The sequence below is a fragment of the Crassostrea angulata genome, chromosome 10, assembly GCF_025612915.1.
Source record: "Crassostrea angulata isolate pt1a10 chromosome 10, ASM2561291v2, whole genome shotgun sequence".
In the NCBI taxonomy this organism is placed as follows: Eukaryota; Metazoa; Mollusca; class Bivalvia; order Ostreida; family Ostreidae; genus Magallana; species Magallana angulata.
In genome coordinates, this window is record NC_069120.1 from 47958846 (window position 1) to 47976538 (window position 17693).

Sequence of the window (17693 nt, forward strand, 5' to 3'; positions counted from 1 at the left end):
TTGTTGTCTAAATAGTAGTTTGAACCCGATGTTAAAACAAGCAACATGGCTCTCACCGATCCAAACGATGTCTGCAAGATGGCCTACGATGGAAATTTACCGATGTTGCAAATGAAAATCAAAGAGGATAGAAGTCTTGCCACAAAAACTGATGAAGTATGTTTGTATGCTTATATTTTTTCGAATTTTTCGGACATCGTTTTTTAGACTTTCACCACAAGAGTTGTTTTCAAATGTGCATTGTCATGCATGTATCTATCAGCCCATAGCTATCATTAGTGCATGCAGTGTATTACTCAGTTATAGTGAAGAAAAGGAATATGCTTTCTGAAGAGAGAGAGAGAGAGAGAGAGAGAGAGAGAGAGAGAGAGAGAGAGAGAGAATATGAAACATGTTAAAGTACATGCACATGATGCAGGCATACCACCAATTCTTGCCAAAAACCATTTCTCGTTCATGCATTGTTAATACCGGTACAGTACATGTATGTCATTTATGTCATTTTATCAATCAACACTTTAAATTATATATTCATGTGAAAAAATGACGTAACAACTTATACCTGGGCGACAGGGATGTATTTACTAACTGCTACTGTCCCCCCTACATATGTCTCTGCTGGTACTAAATGAGAATTGGTTTCATGTCAGTATTAGACATTTGAGTGTCAATGAGATATACAATATAACACATGCTATCGAAAGCTTATTTAAGGTTAAGGAATTGATCATGAATTAGATTAATTATTTGTTTATTTGTCTATTGTAGACATGCAGAATGCCATTGCATTGGGCATCATCAACGGGGAAAGTTGATGTTGTTGATTATCTCCTCGGCATAAATGTCCCTGTGGATGCTCGAGATGAGGTATTTCACATAGATACATGTACATGTATATGATTTATAGATAGGGAGCTAGGGTTTAATAGAGTGGTAACTCTGGTAATATATGTACATGTATATTATCTTTTGATTTACTCTATTTACATGTAATTTCTATGCTGTGTTGCAGTCAAACTGGACACCTTTAATGATTGCTGCTTCAGCAGGACATGAGCAAGTTGTCTCCTTTCTCCTTGCTAAAGGGGCACAGGTGAATGCTGTCAACAACACAGGACAGTGCTCTCTTCATTATGCAGCCTCCAAAGACAGGTATCAGGTAAACATAAACATCCACGGTATATATACCTACCATTATGCAGGCAATCATTTGTGGTAAAATGCAGTTTGATAGTTGATACCTCTCCATGAATGTGTAAAGGCTTAGTCTCACCTCACTAAATAGCTCTACCTGACATTGACCGGTTAGCAAACTTTTCAATTTCTCTGTTTGCATGCATTTCTTGTCTTTTTCTTTTTTTTTGGCAAATACATTCAGACAGACCCAATGAAGTCTATTCTCTCCAACAGAAAGTGTTGATTGTATCAACAACTTGGAATTGACTTTACTTACTAAACTTAGGTGATTGTGTGCTAGTAAGGTGGCTCTGAGCTTGCATGCATTTTGTACAGAATTTACGACAGGCAGTTCTTTTCCTATGCTGGTCTGCTAGCTTCCATTCACATCAGTTTGATTCAAATAATGTCACAAATTGACAAATACCTGTGGTGAAAAGGATATGCTGGCCGGCTTTGATTTACTGATTTCCAACCATTAATCTACCAATTATAAACCTTTTTTTTTAAGTTTAAATGCGTTACTCATTTTGTTTAATGTATAGTCATTTGAAACTCAAAATCATGAAATGTTAAGTCAGAAAACTAATTTGTGTTGTTAAATACACGTAATTGAATTAGATGTTCATAAATGTAAAACACTATAATACAAAACAATTAATTTTGTGAAAGTATAATTTGTATTAAGTACTGGTATATGGTCTTTTACAGATTGCTGAAAAATTATTAGAACATGGTGCAGATGTGAATGTTTTTGACCAGTATGGACATATACCACTACACAGAGCAGCCTCGAAGGGGCTGGCCAAGATGGTGAAACTGCTTCTCCAGTATATTGTGGATGTAAATCACAGAGACGTGGAGGGAAACACACCACTGTATGTGTCTTTACTTTTTACAGTCTGTTTACATGTACATGTATTTGCAAAATCATGATATGTACACTTGACTTGCATTACAACAAAGGAAATAAAATGAACAGTTCATAAATGTTATAAAATAGAAAGTAGGGAAATAATGCATACATAGCTATAAAACCTCATTCCCAAATTTTTAACATAAAAGACCCTGGTATTGTAAAGATAAGAATGGCTTAATGCACTACTGTATACTAGGTTATTTTCGCCCTTTGTTATTTTTGCCCTTCTACACTTTCAATCGGTTTCGCTCAGTCTTAAATTCGCCCAGTTGCGGTTGTGTTAACAGAGATATTATTTGTAACTTAGAATTTTCCCACTCTTAAATTAGCCCTCTGAAAACGAGGGCGAAAGGGGCAAAAATTAAATGGGGGCAAATATTTCCCTGTATACATTATATCTTAATTTCAGACACTTAGCTTGTGAAGAAGAGAGGTTGGAAGTAGCCAGGCTTTTAATACAACATGGAGCAAAAGTAGAACTTCTCAATAAGGTACAGTACTTTTAAGTTAGAAGAAAGATTGAATACCAGCTGTTATTTTAAGTTAAATTGTAGATAACGAAATTGAAATAAGGTTACACAAATTAAAGTTACAGTTACACAAGTTTATTATGCAGAGTTTAACATATTTCAGTCACAAGAGTTAATATCCAGGGTTTAATTGATATCCTTCTGCTACATGAGTTTATATGCAGGGTTTAATGAAATAAAGCCATATCTAATATTGGATTATTAAATTGATTTCATTAAAAATAAGTGTATCTATAAATATTATGAATCCGTAAATCGGTGGTTCATCTTTTAACTTTTAATTTAATTGTAGGATGAGAAATCGCCACTAGATCTAGCACCGCCCAGTATGAAGAGGTCCCTACAGAATGCTGTATCGTGACATTCTTCCTTAATGTATAACATCATGTATAAACACTTTTCACAGTCACATCTGATTGACATTTAACTGGAGAAGACTGTTCATCAATTGCTAATAATGTGACAGTACTAAGCAGTGTCCTGTTCAAATTCCTATAAGACGATTCAAATGATTTCATTTTGTGTAATTTCTTATTTTCAAGTACCCAGCTGGAAACAAATGTTGGATAATATGTCCTTACTTTTTTTTTACTCATATCGTGAGTTTCATGTACAGTCATGTAAATAACAACTTGAATAAAAAAAAATCAGATATGAAATGAGCCAATGATCTTTATAATATGAAAAACATATTGAAAGAACATTGCATCTTTCAAACCATTATATTTAATCAAATGTCATGTATTAAAAATTAAAATATTCCAAATTAAAACTTCATTACTTCTGAAAATATATTGCAATTAATTGCTTGACAGTCATTGTTTCATTCATTTGGATGTAACAATTTTAATTGGGTACATTTGCAAAAATGGCAAAAAATTTAGCAATTCATTCATTATACATGTTTATGGGCTTGGTCACTGGTATAACATTTGACAATGCACACTATTTATATATGTATATCTATTTTGAAGTATTTTCAAACCCTTTCCACTAATTGAGACAAAACTTCTTCAGATGTTGCAGGCCAGTTTAAAACTCAAAGTACATATTTATGTGCAAAATTTATGCATTGCAATTTTAATCTAGGCAATGTACATGTTCATGCCATTAAATTAATAAATAATACAACAGAGACAAATAATCTTTACTTTTTGAACCTGAAGGAATAAAATATTTATGTTCCTATGGAACTATATTTCATTTCCTTATCGATTTGTTCTAATTCTGCAGATTGAAGACCTGTTTAACATGAATAACACATGCAAAAGCCACCAAGTTTGTAATAAAGAAAGACAAATCATGACTTAAAACTTTAAATAATCAATTTATTTTTTTCCCTATACATATTTACAGACATGTTAGAATAAAATATTTTGGACAAGGGCCTGCATAAGTAAACTGTACATGTACATTTGTACATACATACACTATTTGTTAAAATCAAATCCCAGAATTTTATCATAAGGCGTTTACACATACAATGCACTAATATGTATAATATAGGAAATTGTGATCTCTGAAATAAGAATAAAATTTTACATGTGCTCATGCATCTTAAATACATTTCAATTGGCACTGTTAAATCAATACAAAACATAAAAAGAAGGAAAGACTATGAATATTCAGTATCTGATTTTAAGGCAACAAAACTGTTAAAAATAAAACTGTAAAAAGAAAAAAGGCAAATAAAGGGTACAGAGATGTACGGCACAGTTTGTATAAACTTGGTTGTTCGCATTTATCACAATGTCTTCTGTCACTGTTAACTTAGCATGTCAAAAGGAATGTAGCTCATTGACAAAGCAAAATGAAGATGAATAAATAAATCAAGAAATAGGCTGTTCAAGAACACTTCCATACAATAATGGCCATATTTCCTCCAAAAAACATATAAAGTAAGTTTTTCACTTCATGTGTAATTTCGAAACCATAGCCCTCTCCAACAACTGCATGCCAAGAAGCACCAAACTTTTTATCCATCGTTTCCTTTATCATACGAGCTGCATTCTGAAATTAGAAAAAAAAAAAATTCATCCTCTGAAGAATAGAAATTTTTTTCTCTTTATATCTTAGAAATATGTAATCACTTCCACACAGCTAAATGTTCTCTTATGGAAATTTAAATTATAGATTTACAAAATTTTTCTAACACGTTAGTACCTTACTCTAATTAATAAAAATTTGTCGCTGTTAACAGTTATGGTTGATGAGCTAACACAGTATAAAAGCTTCATAATTAAAATATAACATGCAGCTGTTATACATGTGATCAAATCTACATGTACTTCAATTTATATTGAGGCATAGCCTACTCAAATCATTTATTATATCCCAATAATCTACCAGTGTAATGAAAATGATATTGCATTCATACAGTAATTAATTAAAATACAGTACCGACCAGACCCAACCTAACACCAGAGTAAACCCCAACTAAACCCCGGGTTTACTTTTGGGGTTTACTCTGGGTTTACTTTTTGAAAATTTGGGTCCATTTGGGGTTTACTTTGGGTTTACATGGGAATTGTAATTGAGGTTAACTGTACGCACTGAAGTGTGGAATAGACCCGTATTTTATCTTACCATCCTAGCTACTGCCTGTAATTCCTGCCCCTTGTATATTCCGAATACACAGCTAGCGTCTGCTTTCAGAGGTATATTTCTGACAGGGTGTACTCTCTGTGTCCAATCTTGGTTTACTTTGGGTTTACTCTGGGTCCACTCTAGTAAACCCAGAGTAATTAAACCCAGACTATACCCAGAAAGTAAACCCAGGGTTTAGTTGTGGTTTACTTTCTGTTAGGTTGGGTCTGATCGGTACTGTATATCTATCAGGTTGCATCACAATTTTCAACATTTATATACTTTACCTCATTATTTGATGAAAACTTTTCACATGCTGTAACACACAACTCCATGGCTTCTGTTTTCATTTCATCATTCATGTCAGAGTGCTAAAAAATATTATATTTATATATATACCAGAACATGTATGTATATTAAATAAGTTGACCAATAAGCACTATTGCTGGCATAATACTGACATAGGTAAATTAAATCATAAACTTATAAGTAACTGTAATAAGCATACAATATCTAAATGCTTATTTGCTTTTGATTTAGAAACTAAAAAGAACCTAAACATATCAAAAGCATAACAACACCACAAGATCTGACAACTTGTAATGCAGTATTTCATTATGGCCCCATTTATGGGGGATCTATATTTCCTCTCAAAAGGTTTGAGATATCAAGTTCCTGATGCATATACAATCATCAGAGACAAAATGAGACATTCCATTGCAAACATGCATATTCATAATACCTCTGTGTATTTTTTTTATGCAAAACTATATGACAAATAAACCTGTTATCGGTTTTTCATTCTAGACAACCTAAACAATGATTTTTGGTAGTTGATTTTAAACAACTCTCCTATGCAGTTACCTAGACAAACCGAAAGTAAAACAGTGTTTGGACCTCAGCACAAATCACTGCTGCTGACAATTAAGACTTAGTTCTTGAAAATAATTGATAAATTCGATGTAGTGTATGCTAAAGCATTGTTTTTCAAGGAAACTTATTTATAAATACCTTGAAAATAGTCTGATTTTAAATGGTACGAACAATTTAAATATATTTTGTAGTCGTATGTATTCCTACGCCAGACTTCAATATAGTCTCGTTCAACTTGACGCTTGGCTGTCTCCGTAAAGCCTCGTCAGAGATTTACGGTGTCAGCCGAGCATTTGGTTGAACGAGACTAGAGTTCAATATTTCATGGATCCGTATAATTTTCGAGAAATGTTTCTGTTACTGATACATAGTTTGATTGAATTAATTTTATCTTTAAATATTATTTAACATGAGTCATATGGGGGTTTCTCAACATTCTTGTCGAAAAAGTCCAAAAATTCATATTATAAAAATGTGCGTAATTCAAATTAGAAACTACATGTACTTGTCATGCAAAATATAACATATAATTGATTTTAAAATAAATAAACATCGACAAAATCAACTCCCGTCAGTTCTTCAGTACTTTGATATTATTTTATATTTTTTTTTTGCTATTTAATTTTCCTTTGTTGCTCATTTAAATTTTGGCTCTACATTTCTTTTTCCCCTACTTGTCCATTCAGAAAAATGACTAAGACATATTTACTTGTCCGAACTTCAACCTCACTTGTCCTAAACAGTGTTGAATAAAGATCAAATATTGTTGACTTGAAAACTTCAGTACTGTTAGTATTATATTATATCAGTCCTTAAAATAAAGTCCATTAAATGATTGCTTTACATGTGTATATATGCTTGAAACAAAGGAAACATAATGAGTTTTTTCCTGCATGTATGCATTTTTGCCAAGAATTTCTTGGCAAAAATGGATGCATGCAGGAAAACACATTTCAAGAAAAATAACATCTTGGTAACAAACATAAAATTTGTTTTTCAGCTGTAACTTCATCTGCAAATGTTACAACTAATGAGCCCTGTATACGTACATGGCACAGCAACTATATACTGGCCACATTAGAATTCTCTTAATCTTCACCCCCTAAAAGTTTCTATTTTCGTTAAGAAATTGTCCATATTAAGAAAAAATAAAATTTTGCATCTCAAACAAATAAATTCTTATTGGCGTGATTATATCATGATGAGTACACTGGCCGGTTTTGACTGTCTTAGGCTAATTCTCCTACGTTATTACTTAGCAAGAAATAATGCCACAGAATAATCCTAACTATGAATTTGCTTACTATGTGAGAAAGCTGAGTTTGGTCATTAATGCTCTATGAAGAGCCTATCTATGCACCTCAAGAACAAGAAAAAGAAGCTTGATCAGGGCTTTTGCTTATTTTGACTATATCTTGCTTAATTAAAAACTACCGCCTCGCATTTACTGAATATCGGGACAAAATCTCTCTTATTAGCAACTTTTCAAATGTAAATATCTCTGGAAATAGTTATTGCATTGCCCTCACAGTAAGTTTGTTCATTAACAATTAACAACTCACAATTCCTTGAATGTCAGCAGGTTAAAGAGAAAATAACATCGAATGAGGTTGAAGACTCTTAGTCTTAAGCATATATTATAGGCTGTTATAAGTTTAACTGACAAACAATTAAAAACAATCAATCATTTTAATTAAATTAAAAACTATTGTGGGAAGTTTTGTTTGATGCAAACATAAATAAATCGTTAGCATTTCTAAAAATGCCAAGAATTTCAGTTCCATTATGCTTACTCTGATTAATGGATATGTGTGAACTCTCTTGGAGTCGGGTTCCTTTTTCTGTTCCTCTTGTTCTGCCATTTTCTTTCTTTCTTTGAGATTTTGGTTTTCAAAATACTTCTCGGCTTTCACAGACGGGACAGACAATCCGTTACCAAGTACCTGGCCGCATGCGCAGAAGTCAAAACACAACCTCCGGTTTTGTGGGCAAAATCGGTCAACACGGAACAGAGGATTCCGGATAGCATTAAGCCGCCTGTCTAAAAGTTTAAAAGGTTTATTTTTAAAAAAAATTAAAGTGCGTTTCATTTTGGACCAAATAATACCACTTTGAATTTAATTTTTTTCAAAGTGTGTGAATTTTAAAAGTGCTTTGTAGTACACAGCATGCTTCGATCTATCCTGTAATCAAGGTATATTATTGATCTCATTGTATATACATGACAGATTGTACAATGTGCATGTACATACAAGGTGTCCAAGAATATCTGATACCATTTGAAATTCTTATAAATAAAATAATATTTGGCCAAAACTTGTAAATTTTGACTCAAAATAAAAAGCTAGTAAAAAGTTTTAATTTTTCACAAAAAAGTTGGGGAGAAAAATGTGCTTTTATTTAACGTAAGATGTCACAAAGTTGCATCACATTTCTTTGGTTGAATTAAATTTCAGTGAAGATAAATCGGACGAGAGAGCAGGCATTTTCCGTTTTAAAATTGTATTATCAAACACAGACTCCAGATATGGTTGTAAAAATTATGCAAAAGAACACCCTGGGAAAAAGCGACTCAACAAGCAACAGATCTTTTAAAATGTGAGAAGATGGGATCTGTATAGTGACTGTCAGGAATAGCTTTAATTATCGACTTGACGTGGTGGACGTTGTTTGAAGCACTCTCATTTGTTGTGATTTTATAAATAAGGCCAAACTTGTCAAAAACTTACGAATTTTATTAAAATTTATACCATATACATTAATAAAAATGCATTTGATTTTTTAATAAATAAATGTAATTAAAAGTTATTCACGGAGTAAATGGTATCAGATATTGTGGGACACCATGGGATTAGTCTCGGGCTGTCTCTAGATTACGCATAGTGATACGTACTAACGAGCTGCTGAGCAAATTCATATTCAAACAAAGCAGATGTACTCAAAGTTAATGTTATCTTTTATTTAAGGAATAATGAATCATTTTATGAGTATTATGAGGTGATAATTTTGGTTGTGGCGTATTCAAATTGTGTCAATTATCCGTTATCCCTTCATCGTGCCTGTACCAAAGATTTCATCTACTGGATATTATCAAAGATGAAAGTTAAAATAAGGGAGTGCCAGTAAACCCAATAAATAATAAAAAAGAAGAAATAGCTAGTTCATACTGAATTCTTTTTATTGGCTGAATGGGCCATGGCCGTTTAAGTGAGGGAGCCGAGGCATCAATATATAGCCTTGTATGGCATCCCTAAAAATGCAAAAATGGTGAACCCTGAGAACAGATGTTCACAATTACATACTGTCAAGATAAGCACATATTAGTTATAACCAAGTCCAATGATACTACTGGTAAGCCTAAAAGCCGCATCCACACTTTGAGTCGTCTTAGACTTTTGTGAAGAAGATGCGAAAAAACGGCCATGACGATGGGATTGATGAAGACAGTACATTTACTCAGCAAGATCAAAAGCAACACAACCTGTAAATACAACAAATCTAACAGCAGAAAAGGTGTAACAAAATCACAATTATATGAAACATTTTACATTCAATAACCGAAAATGCTAGTTATAGAGGGTGGGTAAAATCTTCTGCTTTGATTGATGATGTAAATGCGTACTGTAATGACGTCAGCAATTCATGATGCCCGTACGAAAAATTCCACCCTGACTTAAGGCGGAATGTAGGCGAAATTTGAAAGGCGGATTCCGTCTTTCATTCCTCTGAATGTATAACTAATATCACAGATTCAGGGTGGAGTCCAGGTGGATTCCGGGCGGTATATGGCTCGAAATATTTAAATGAGATTAAGCGTATTCCGGGTAATAAAAATCCGCCTTAAAACAAAAAGGAATCCGCCTTAAAACAAAAAAGGAATCCGCCTTAATCTTAGGTGGAATCCACCTTATGATAAATTGAAATCCGCCTTAATATAAGGCGGAATATGCAAGATTCCGCCCTAAAATAAGGTGGAATCCACCTAAATATAAGGTGGAATCCGCCTTAGTATAAGGTGGAATCCGCCTTAATAAAAGGTTGCGTCCGAATCCGCTTTAGGGTAAAGATGAACACTTCTGATGATTTATGCTTTTGAATCCAATGACTAAGTCCTTTTAAATTAGCACCGGATGGGGTGGAATCATTGCCTTCATTTCATTTATAAATTAGTGGCCAGACTTACAACATAATTCCTGTGTATTTCCCTTTTTAAACACATCATAATACAGATATCACATCCAGAATATCTTTTTATTTTCCTAATGTTTGTCTTCTACTTAATATAATAAGTTAAACTTTTTGATTTACAGTCCACGTTTTCACTCTTGTGTACAGGTAGTTCCTTGAAAAGTTTCTAGAGTAGCTCAGATCTTCCTTGAATCTTTTCGGTAATTGCATTACTAAAAATACTTCTCTCACATATTCTGAAAAAATACATGTAATTTGATAAAGTATTACTTATAACCAAACACTCGATCAAATATAAATATATCAATATACATATATACCTTTTTGTTATTATCATGATTATAAAGAATACCTTTCAACAATGTGAACAAATAAAAAGAGATCCAATCCTTACCTTTCAAAACTTTGATTTTGGTAGGGTTCATGTAAATGGTATGGCTGACATTCTACTTTTTAGTCTCCCATGTCCATTGTCCTTCTGCTTTTGAGCTAGTTGTTATTTTTATCAGGCTGTTTCTCAATGCTCATACTAGGACAGCTTACATATAAGAAGGCAACTTGCCACCCTCCCAGTGACTTGTTGGTATTGTTGCTTTCCTTGTTTTTTAATTGTTTAGCATAATGTCAGTTGTTTTCAACAGCTTTCAAATCTAAAGGAATGAAGGGATTTCTATAGTTTATACATTGTGTGACATTTACGCACTGTCTAATATCTTTTAAATGAAGAATTTCTTAGTTTAAACTTATTTTTTCTTCACATACAATTAGCACAATTTTAGACTGTACTTTAGAACTATTATTGATAAAGTCATGATCATAATTAAAATTTATATTGACTTACTTTCGATATTAACATTAAGGTTCCTGTGTTCATGCCCTTAGTCCACATAACGCGCACACTTTGCTCAACTCCATCAGACTTGGTTTACATCAAATTGCTGTAAATAAGTTTCACTGTATTTCCCCCCAAAATAATCCTCATAACGGTTTACACATGTCTAAATTTTGTACCACAAAGATGATCAGGAAAGTTAGGCATGGCCGTTGTTGCCAAATTCAAAACTCACAAAGCGCGATCCTCTGAGGCCAGAAATATGATAAGGGGTAACGCTGATTTTATGTTTACAAGTGCTTGATGGCCATAGTAAAACAATTTTTAGCAGCAGCTTAAAAGTACAATAGATATGCTAGCGTGTTCATAACTCATTCCTGTCTTTATATTAATTAAACATTGCGGCTAAAATAGTATGTACATGTTTAAAATTGTGATAGAAAAAAAAGATTTTCCCTGTTGACGTCCCTCTGCAATACAGCAGCCTGTGTATTGAGGTCAAGATAAAATTAACCAGCCTGTGTGTAGAACATACATATATAACCTGTTTGATAGTGTCATCGGATTATCAATTTGAATTTAAGGTTACAAAATTAAACAATTTGAAGAAAAAATTAAAGTTTATTGAGTGAAAGCAACAGACAGTTTATAAGAATGAGCTATTTATAGAACAGAAAATGAACTGTTGTGCGCCTTTAACACGATTTGGCCAAAGTTTTAGCCGTAAATTTTATATTATAACCTGCGAAGAATTGTCAATTAGCTAGGTTAAGGCGGAATATTTAATGATGGTAAGGGGGAAACGGGCAGTGAGAAATAATACGTTTAACTTTGACAGAAAACGGCTATATGCTGAAAATACGGCTAAGGTTTGAGGCTAGGTCCGGTTATGAATAAGATGGAATCCGTCTTACATTCAAAGCGTTTTCCATGTACGCCTTTGATACTCCTAAGTACTGCTACATTTTAACCGGAATACGTCTAAGTTCACCCTGAGTCCAGCCGGAAAACGGCCAACATTTTCGTACGGGAGTTCTCACTAATTTTCGCGCAAAGTCATTAAAGCTCAAATTTTATAAATCAAAGAACTGATAGTACTGAAAAGCGCTAACCCAGCTTATGTATGTATATAACAGGTATATTTATATAACATTTTAGCTTCTGTATTCGCACTATATCCTTATCACTGCGTGGCACCCCCTGCAATGATGTTTGTAAGCCCCGTACATTAAATTCACAATAGCCCTTACGATTCACAATTGCTCGTGCAGTTATGTGCATAAACCGCTGAAACTGGTTCCCTAACTAATTTTGAATAATGTATACTTTTGCCCATGGGGGCAGTTATTCGATGCACCGGAAGAAGAAGTCTAACAACAATAAAGCGCTGAGCTATGGCTATGCGCTTTAAATAAATAATAAAAAAAGAAGAAATAGCTAGTTCATACTGAATTCTTTTTATTGGCTGAATGGGCCATGGCCGTTTAAGTGAGGGAGCCGAGGCATCAATATATAGCCTTGTATGGCATCCCTAAAAATGCAAAAATGGTGAACCCTGAGAACAGATGTTCACAATTACATACTGTCAAGATAAGCACATATTAGTTATAAACAAGTCCAATGATACTACTGGTAAGCCTAAAAGCCGCCACGAGACTAGGACAAATGCTATGGCATAGTTTGCGCCACCAGTAGTAAAAAATAAATAAATAAATAAGCGCCCCCATCTCCACAGAAAAATGATCTTAAGATAAAAATAAAAAGGTAATCAGCAAAAGGTTAACGAGTGATCAAATATTGATCCCTGTCAGATACATAACAGATGTGCATCATAGGCAAGATCATTGTCTGCCAATATCAAACTGACTGGGTATATAAGTGCAAATAAGTCAGGAGCAATAATATAATCAATGCAGCCACTACAAATTTGTGACTGAGACTATGATCCGTTAACTAGTCATAGCACAGCCATGGCCCAAACTCTCCCAATTTTGGTGACACTTTTTCAGTGGGTTTTGTAATGGAGGTCTGCAAACCTTGTTGGAGGCGATACAAGAAAAATTGGTTACCAAGTTCAGAGAGATGAACTCCGTCTGGGGCAAACAATTGCGGACAATCAATCTGAATTTCTGGATATCGAATATATATCCCCCCTGTGCGGATCAAGGCGGTTGCAACAAAACTGTTTAACCGTTTTCTGACCATATCCATTGCTTCTTGGTCAACACCGCCTCGCCAGTGCTGGCGGGGGAGTATCTGTGACCAAACCAAAACAGTGTCGGGCAACAGCTTGGCCAAACTGACCAAGGTGTTGTTGATTTTTAGTCTTAAATCAACAGACTTCTCACCTTTATCACCCGGTATGTTATTGCCCCCACAGTGCAATACGAGGAAATTGGGTGGGTCCTCTACTTTTAGTAAACACTTGATTTTCGGCATGACATTCCACCCTTACCCTGCCAGAAAATTGTTGCCCGATGCCTTTCTAGCTCGAGGTGAGTTTGAAATATTGAATGCCTTGTCTGACAAAAGGTTCTCTTAATAATGGACGAACCCACAACCCAAATTCTAGTATCTACAAATACAAAATTAATTGAACGAAAAATATATACACACATATTACGTATTCCACAATAGTATGTTAGTTTATGTCTAGATATGACATACAGCACCCTGTTGTGAAATAAATAAAAACAGGGCAGCGTGACAATAACAAACTAAATTGTATAACACCTTAAATGCACAATATAAATGCTAGCAAAATGCTTAACTTCTGATGTACCTATACATGCAACGAGATTTCCAACGCACATTGCCCGCAATATCCTTTTGACTCATTCCACTAGCCCATGCGTTGGAAGCTGCTCCAATGCGGAAAGAATGAGTCTTATACATTTTGGTGCCCAAGCATAGCATTCTAATAGCCTTGTTAAATTCCGATTCTGCTTGATATCTGGTCACTGGATAGCCAGACAAATGAATGAAAAAAGCTCCAGGGGAATTTGGTCTTAAAGTTGCATATTTATTTAGATGTTGGATAGGATAGGGCAGATTGGGCTAGAGGGCACTAAAGTGATTGTGGCACCCTTTCCCTCTTGATCAGTTTTGGAGTGTCTTAGGGTTATTATGACTGAATTGCTGGTTGAAAACCGAACATCACCTACTTGTATTGCATGACCTGGTTTTACTTTTGAATCCTGTACTAGCTCCCCTATTCTAAAATATCAAAAAAAATGCTGTGCAAAAAAGTGCACTGAATAAAATTGATTCATAGTTTGATAGGCAAACCTGAGGAAGAATAGAAATTAGACCTTAAAGGATGCTGATGGTTATGGGTTTGCGATTGTCAACTCATGTGTTCATACGACTAAATCCGACCAATACCTTTTGTAATATAAATGATTTTGTTGTATCCAGAAAACCCCGGATTCTGCAAAAATATGATATTCCTGCAATATATGCTTTGACTATGCTTGATGAGAATTGTTTAAATGAGAGATACGCTACAAAATGGATCAAGTCATTAAGGTTTGGTGGCCAAGTTTGATTACGTTCATAAGCATGGCAAAATAAATTAAACTGATGAACTGCTGTCATGTATAATTTCTTTGTGTTTTCAGACAAGGAACAACTTAGCAATTCTTGTGCTCGATATTGTAGATGAGTCTGAGGAATAAGTCTGGAACAGTCGATGGGAGCTGGTCGGCTTCTGGAAAGACATGTCTGAATCTGTTCCACTGCAGACGAGAGAGAGAATCAGCTTTAACGTTTTGAACTCCTATAATATGCTGCCTTTTAAATTGAATATTATGCACAAGTCCCTTCAGGACTAACAATCTTAAGAGAATCATGACTCTGGGTGATTTGGATGTTTTAGTACATTATATTTAAAATGGTAACAAGTGCTTTATTATTTGTGTTAAGAATTACTCTCTTTCCCACCAACTCCTTACCCCAAAGAGAGAATGTCATTGCTATGGGAACAAATTCTAAAAATGTGATGTCCCTAAATATGCATGCCCCTTTCCAGGATTCAGGCCATGTTAAAAAGGCCCAATGAGTTCCAAAAATAGCCCCACAACCTAGATTTTCAGAAACAGCACTGTCTGTGAATAAATCTAACTGAAAGTCACTGGCCCAGTCTACCTGCTTATAAGAATTTATACCATTAAATGACTCCAGGAACACAAGCCACATTTGTATATCTTGCTTCATTTCCAAAGAAACTCTACGTTTGTGATATAGGCTTGTTAAGCCCAGCTGTGGCATCATACAAGCGCCTTACGAATGCTCGGCCTGCTGGAATAGCTCTAATGCTGAAATTAAGTAAGCCAGTTAGTGATTGGATTTCACTAAGGGTCACCTTTTTACGGTAAAGAAAATAGTTAAGTTGATGACGTAATTGACCCAGTTTGTCTAAGGGAATACTAACCGTCTCTGCAACTGTATCGATTTCGAGTCCTAAAAACACTAATTTTGTTGTAGGACCCAAGGTTTTGTCATGGGCTAGAAATAAATAAAAACAGGGCAGCGTTTCTTCTGCTTTGACTGATGATGTAAATGCGTACTATAATGACGTCAGCAATTCATGATGTTCTCACTAATTTTCGCACGCAAAGTCATTAAAGCTGAAATTACGAAATTTTATAAAAAAGGAAAAATATTGTCCGTTCACTTTGATAAATGGATTTAACCTTAAATGGTGAAATCCTATTATATTGTATCGATAGTTTGTACATAAGTATATATTTTCTCTACACTGCACATAAATTCAGTTAAGGTCATTGTCAATAAAGCTTGAAGGACTTTATGATAGATTTGATCACACCCGACCGAAATTATCACTTCATAATTTTCAAAGAATGATTCCTTATTACCTATATTTATATAATTTTCAGCAATTGTACGATAAAATTAGTGAAGCACATGACTCAGTGGTCATGGGCGTTATAAGACCAGTAACCGAAAGGTCATTACCAGTAGAACAAAACCTGATTTTTTTTTTACTTATGGTGAAAGATTTCTGAATATTATTCAAACTAGACTTCGTCATACATGTACTTGTGTACTGAAATTAATAGTGATATATTTCGTTGTACATAATATTATCAATAGTTTACTGAGTTCGTGTGGTAGGCTCGAAGACACCACTATTTTTTTCACTTGTTTATTAACGTCACAATCAAATCCTTGTAATTGCTGTGGTGTAAGTTGTTTTTATATGTAGTGGATTTATCCCGGACTGAACCCCAGTGTTTTGATAGACATATATTTTATTTTTATCCGGTATTGAGCCTCATGTTTTCAGTTTGGCATTGGTCAGCATACATGTAACACCCCTGCGAATGTTATTGTCATTTAAATTTTAGACCACGTGATTTTATTTGACCCTTTCAGTGTCGCAGTAAAAATTATGCCTCGTGTTTATAGTCTATTTCATAGAATCTAGGTACTTGTAGTCAAATATAAAATCTAGAGGTTTATTGATTTTAAACTTTATTTTCACTTCTGGTTGAAAATACATGATGTGAAAATTTACATTTCTTTTATTGGTTGAAATACTTTTCGGCGCAAGGGAGATAATTTTCTGATGATCTTTTTCACGTACGAGTTAACAAATTTCGTAGATTTTAACTTTTAGAGTTTGTTTCTCTTTAACCAAAACACTTTAAATCAGAAAGTTCATGCAATTCTGAGTAAAACCTTTCAAATTTGGTCTGATTTCATTGAAAAATAAAGTTATGGCTGTTTAATTAACCTGTTTCTGTAAGGTTTTTAAGATATATAATGATTTCATTCAATCCAAAAAACATTTTTTCTTTAAAAATCAGTTACAACAAGAAACCTTTATCCCTATCTGATGTAAAAACATTGAAATATTAGCATTTAGTAACAACATATAAGAGAATTCAACTCATATGTATCACCTATCCCCCTGCAAATGGGAATAAGAAAAAACACATTATTACTCCTTGCAATCAATTTTTTTGTTTCTAAATGGTACTAACAGGTTTTAAAACTCTATTGAAACACAAAAGCAACCTATTTGGAGCACAAAACCTTCACTTTCATATTTTCAAAAGGGACAGGTACCTAGAAAATGGCAATCAGGCATCTTATACCCAAGGAGTAATTTCCCAAATATGCTGAACGGATGATGATAAAACCTAATTTCTCTGTTTATTCTTTGACCAATACCAAAAGATCTAGATTTATTTGTTATAAAGATTGAAATACATGTTTAACATACAAAGAAATACCAAATTTGAACATCATGACCGCACCCCCATAATGGGGTGGGAATACATGCAAATGACAAATGGTTAAAAAATGCACACAAATTAAATTTTTCTTGGTATTTTTTCAATAAAGAAGAAACCAAACATATGTGTTTTGTTTTAAATGGGAGAAATTTTATGTATGCATGAGATTTTATCGAAAGAAATATGAAATAAAGGCTATTTTTGGTTGTCGGTGAAGAAATATTGAGGGGGGGGGTGCTTTTTTGACAATCAGACATTTTAAAATTGTTTATAATGACTTAAAATGCAGATATTAACTATTCAGAATTACATGTAATTACATGTAA

At 33.9% G+C, this 17693-nt stretch overlaps 2 protein-coding genes and 1 long non-coding RNA gene across 3 annotated transcripts; 1 reads left to right on the forward strand and 2 right to left on the reverse strand.

Annotated features, from left to right (window-relative positions):
- The first annotated feature begins 15 nt into the window (after positions 1 to 15).
- On the forward strand, positions 16 to 4319 carry LOC128166363 (26S proteasome non-ATPase regulatory subunit 10-like). Its single transcript, XM_052831475.1, has 6 exons — positions 16 to 156; positions 769 to 867; positions 1013 to 1159; positions 1888 to 2054; positions 2505 to 2586; positions 2918 to 4319. Exons 1-6 carry the CDS (start codon positions 46 to 48, stop codon positions 2984 to 2986), a joined length of 675 nt encoding a protein of 224 aa, XP_052687435.1. The 5' UTR covers positions 16 to 45; the 3' UTR covers positions 2987 to 4319.
- LOC128166364 (dynein axonemal light chain 4-like) lies at positions 3933 to 8001 on the reverse strand. Its single transcript, XM_052831476.1, has 3 exons — positions 7878 to 8001; positions 5499 to 5582; positions 3933 to 4635 (listed from the first exon to the last, which is right to left on the reverse strand). The coding sequence occupies exons 1-3, from the start codon at positions 7944 to 7946 to the stop codon at positions 4471 to 4473; spliced, it is 318 nt and encodes a 105-aa protein (XP_052687436.1). The 5' UTR covers positions 7947 to 8001; the 3' UTR covers positions 3933 to 4470.
- Positions 8002 to 9127: 1126 nt separating this feature from the next.
- On the reverse strand, positions 9128 to 11425 carry LOC128166366 (uncharacterized). Its single transcript, XR_008241151.1, has 3 exons — positions 11114 to 11425; positions 10667 to 10922; positions 9128 to 10508 (listed from the first exon to the last, which is right to left on the reverse strand). It is a non-coding gene; the product is annotated as an uncharacterized LOC128166366 (long non-coding RNA).
- Positions 11426 to 17693: the final 6268 nt, after the last annotated feature.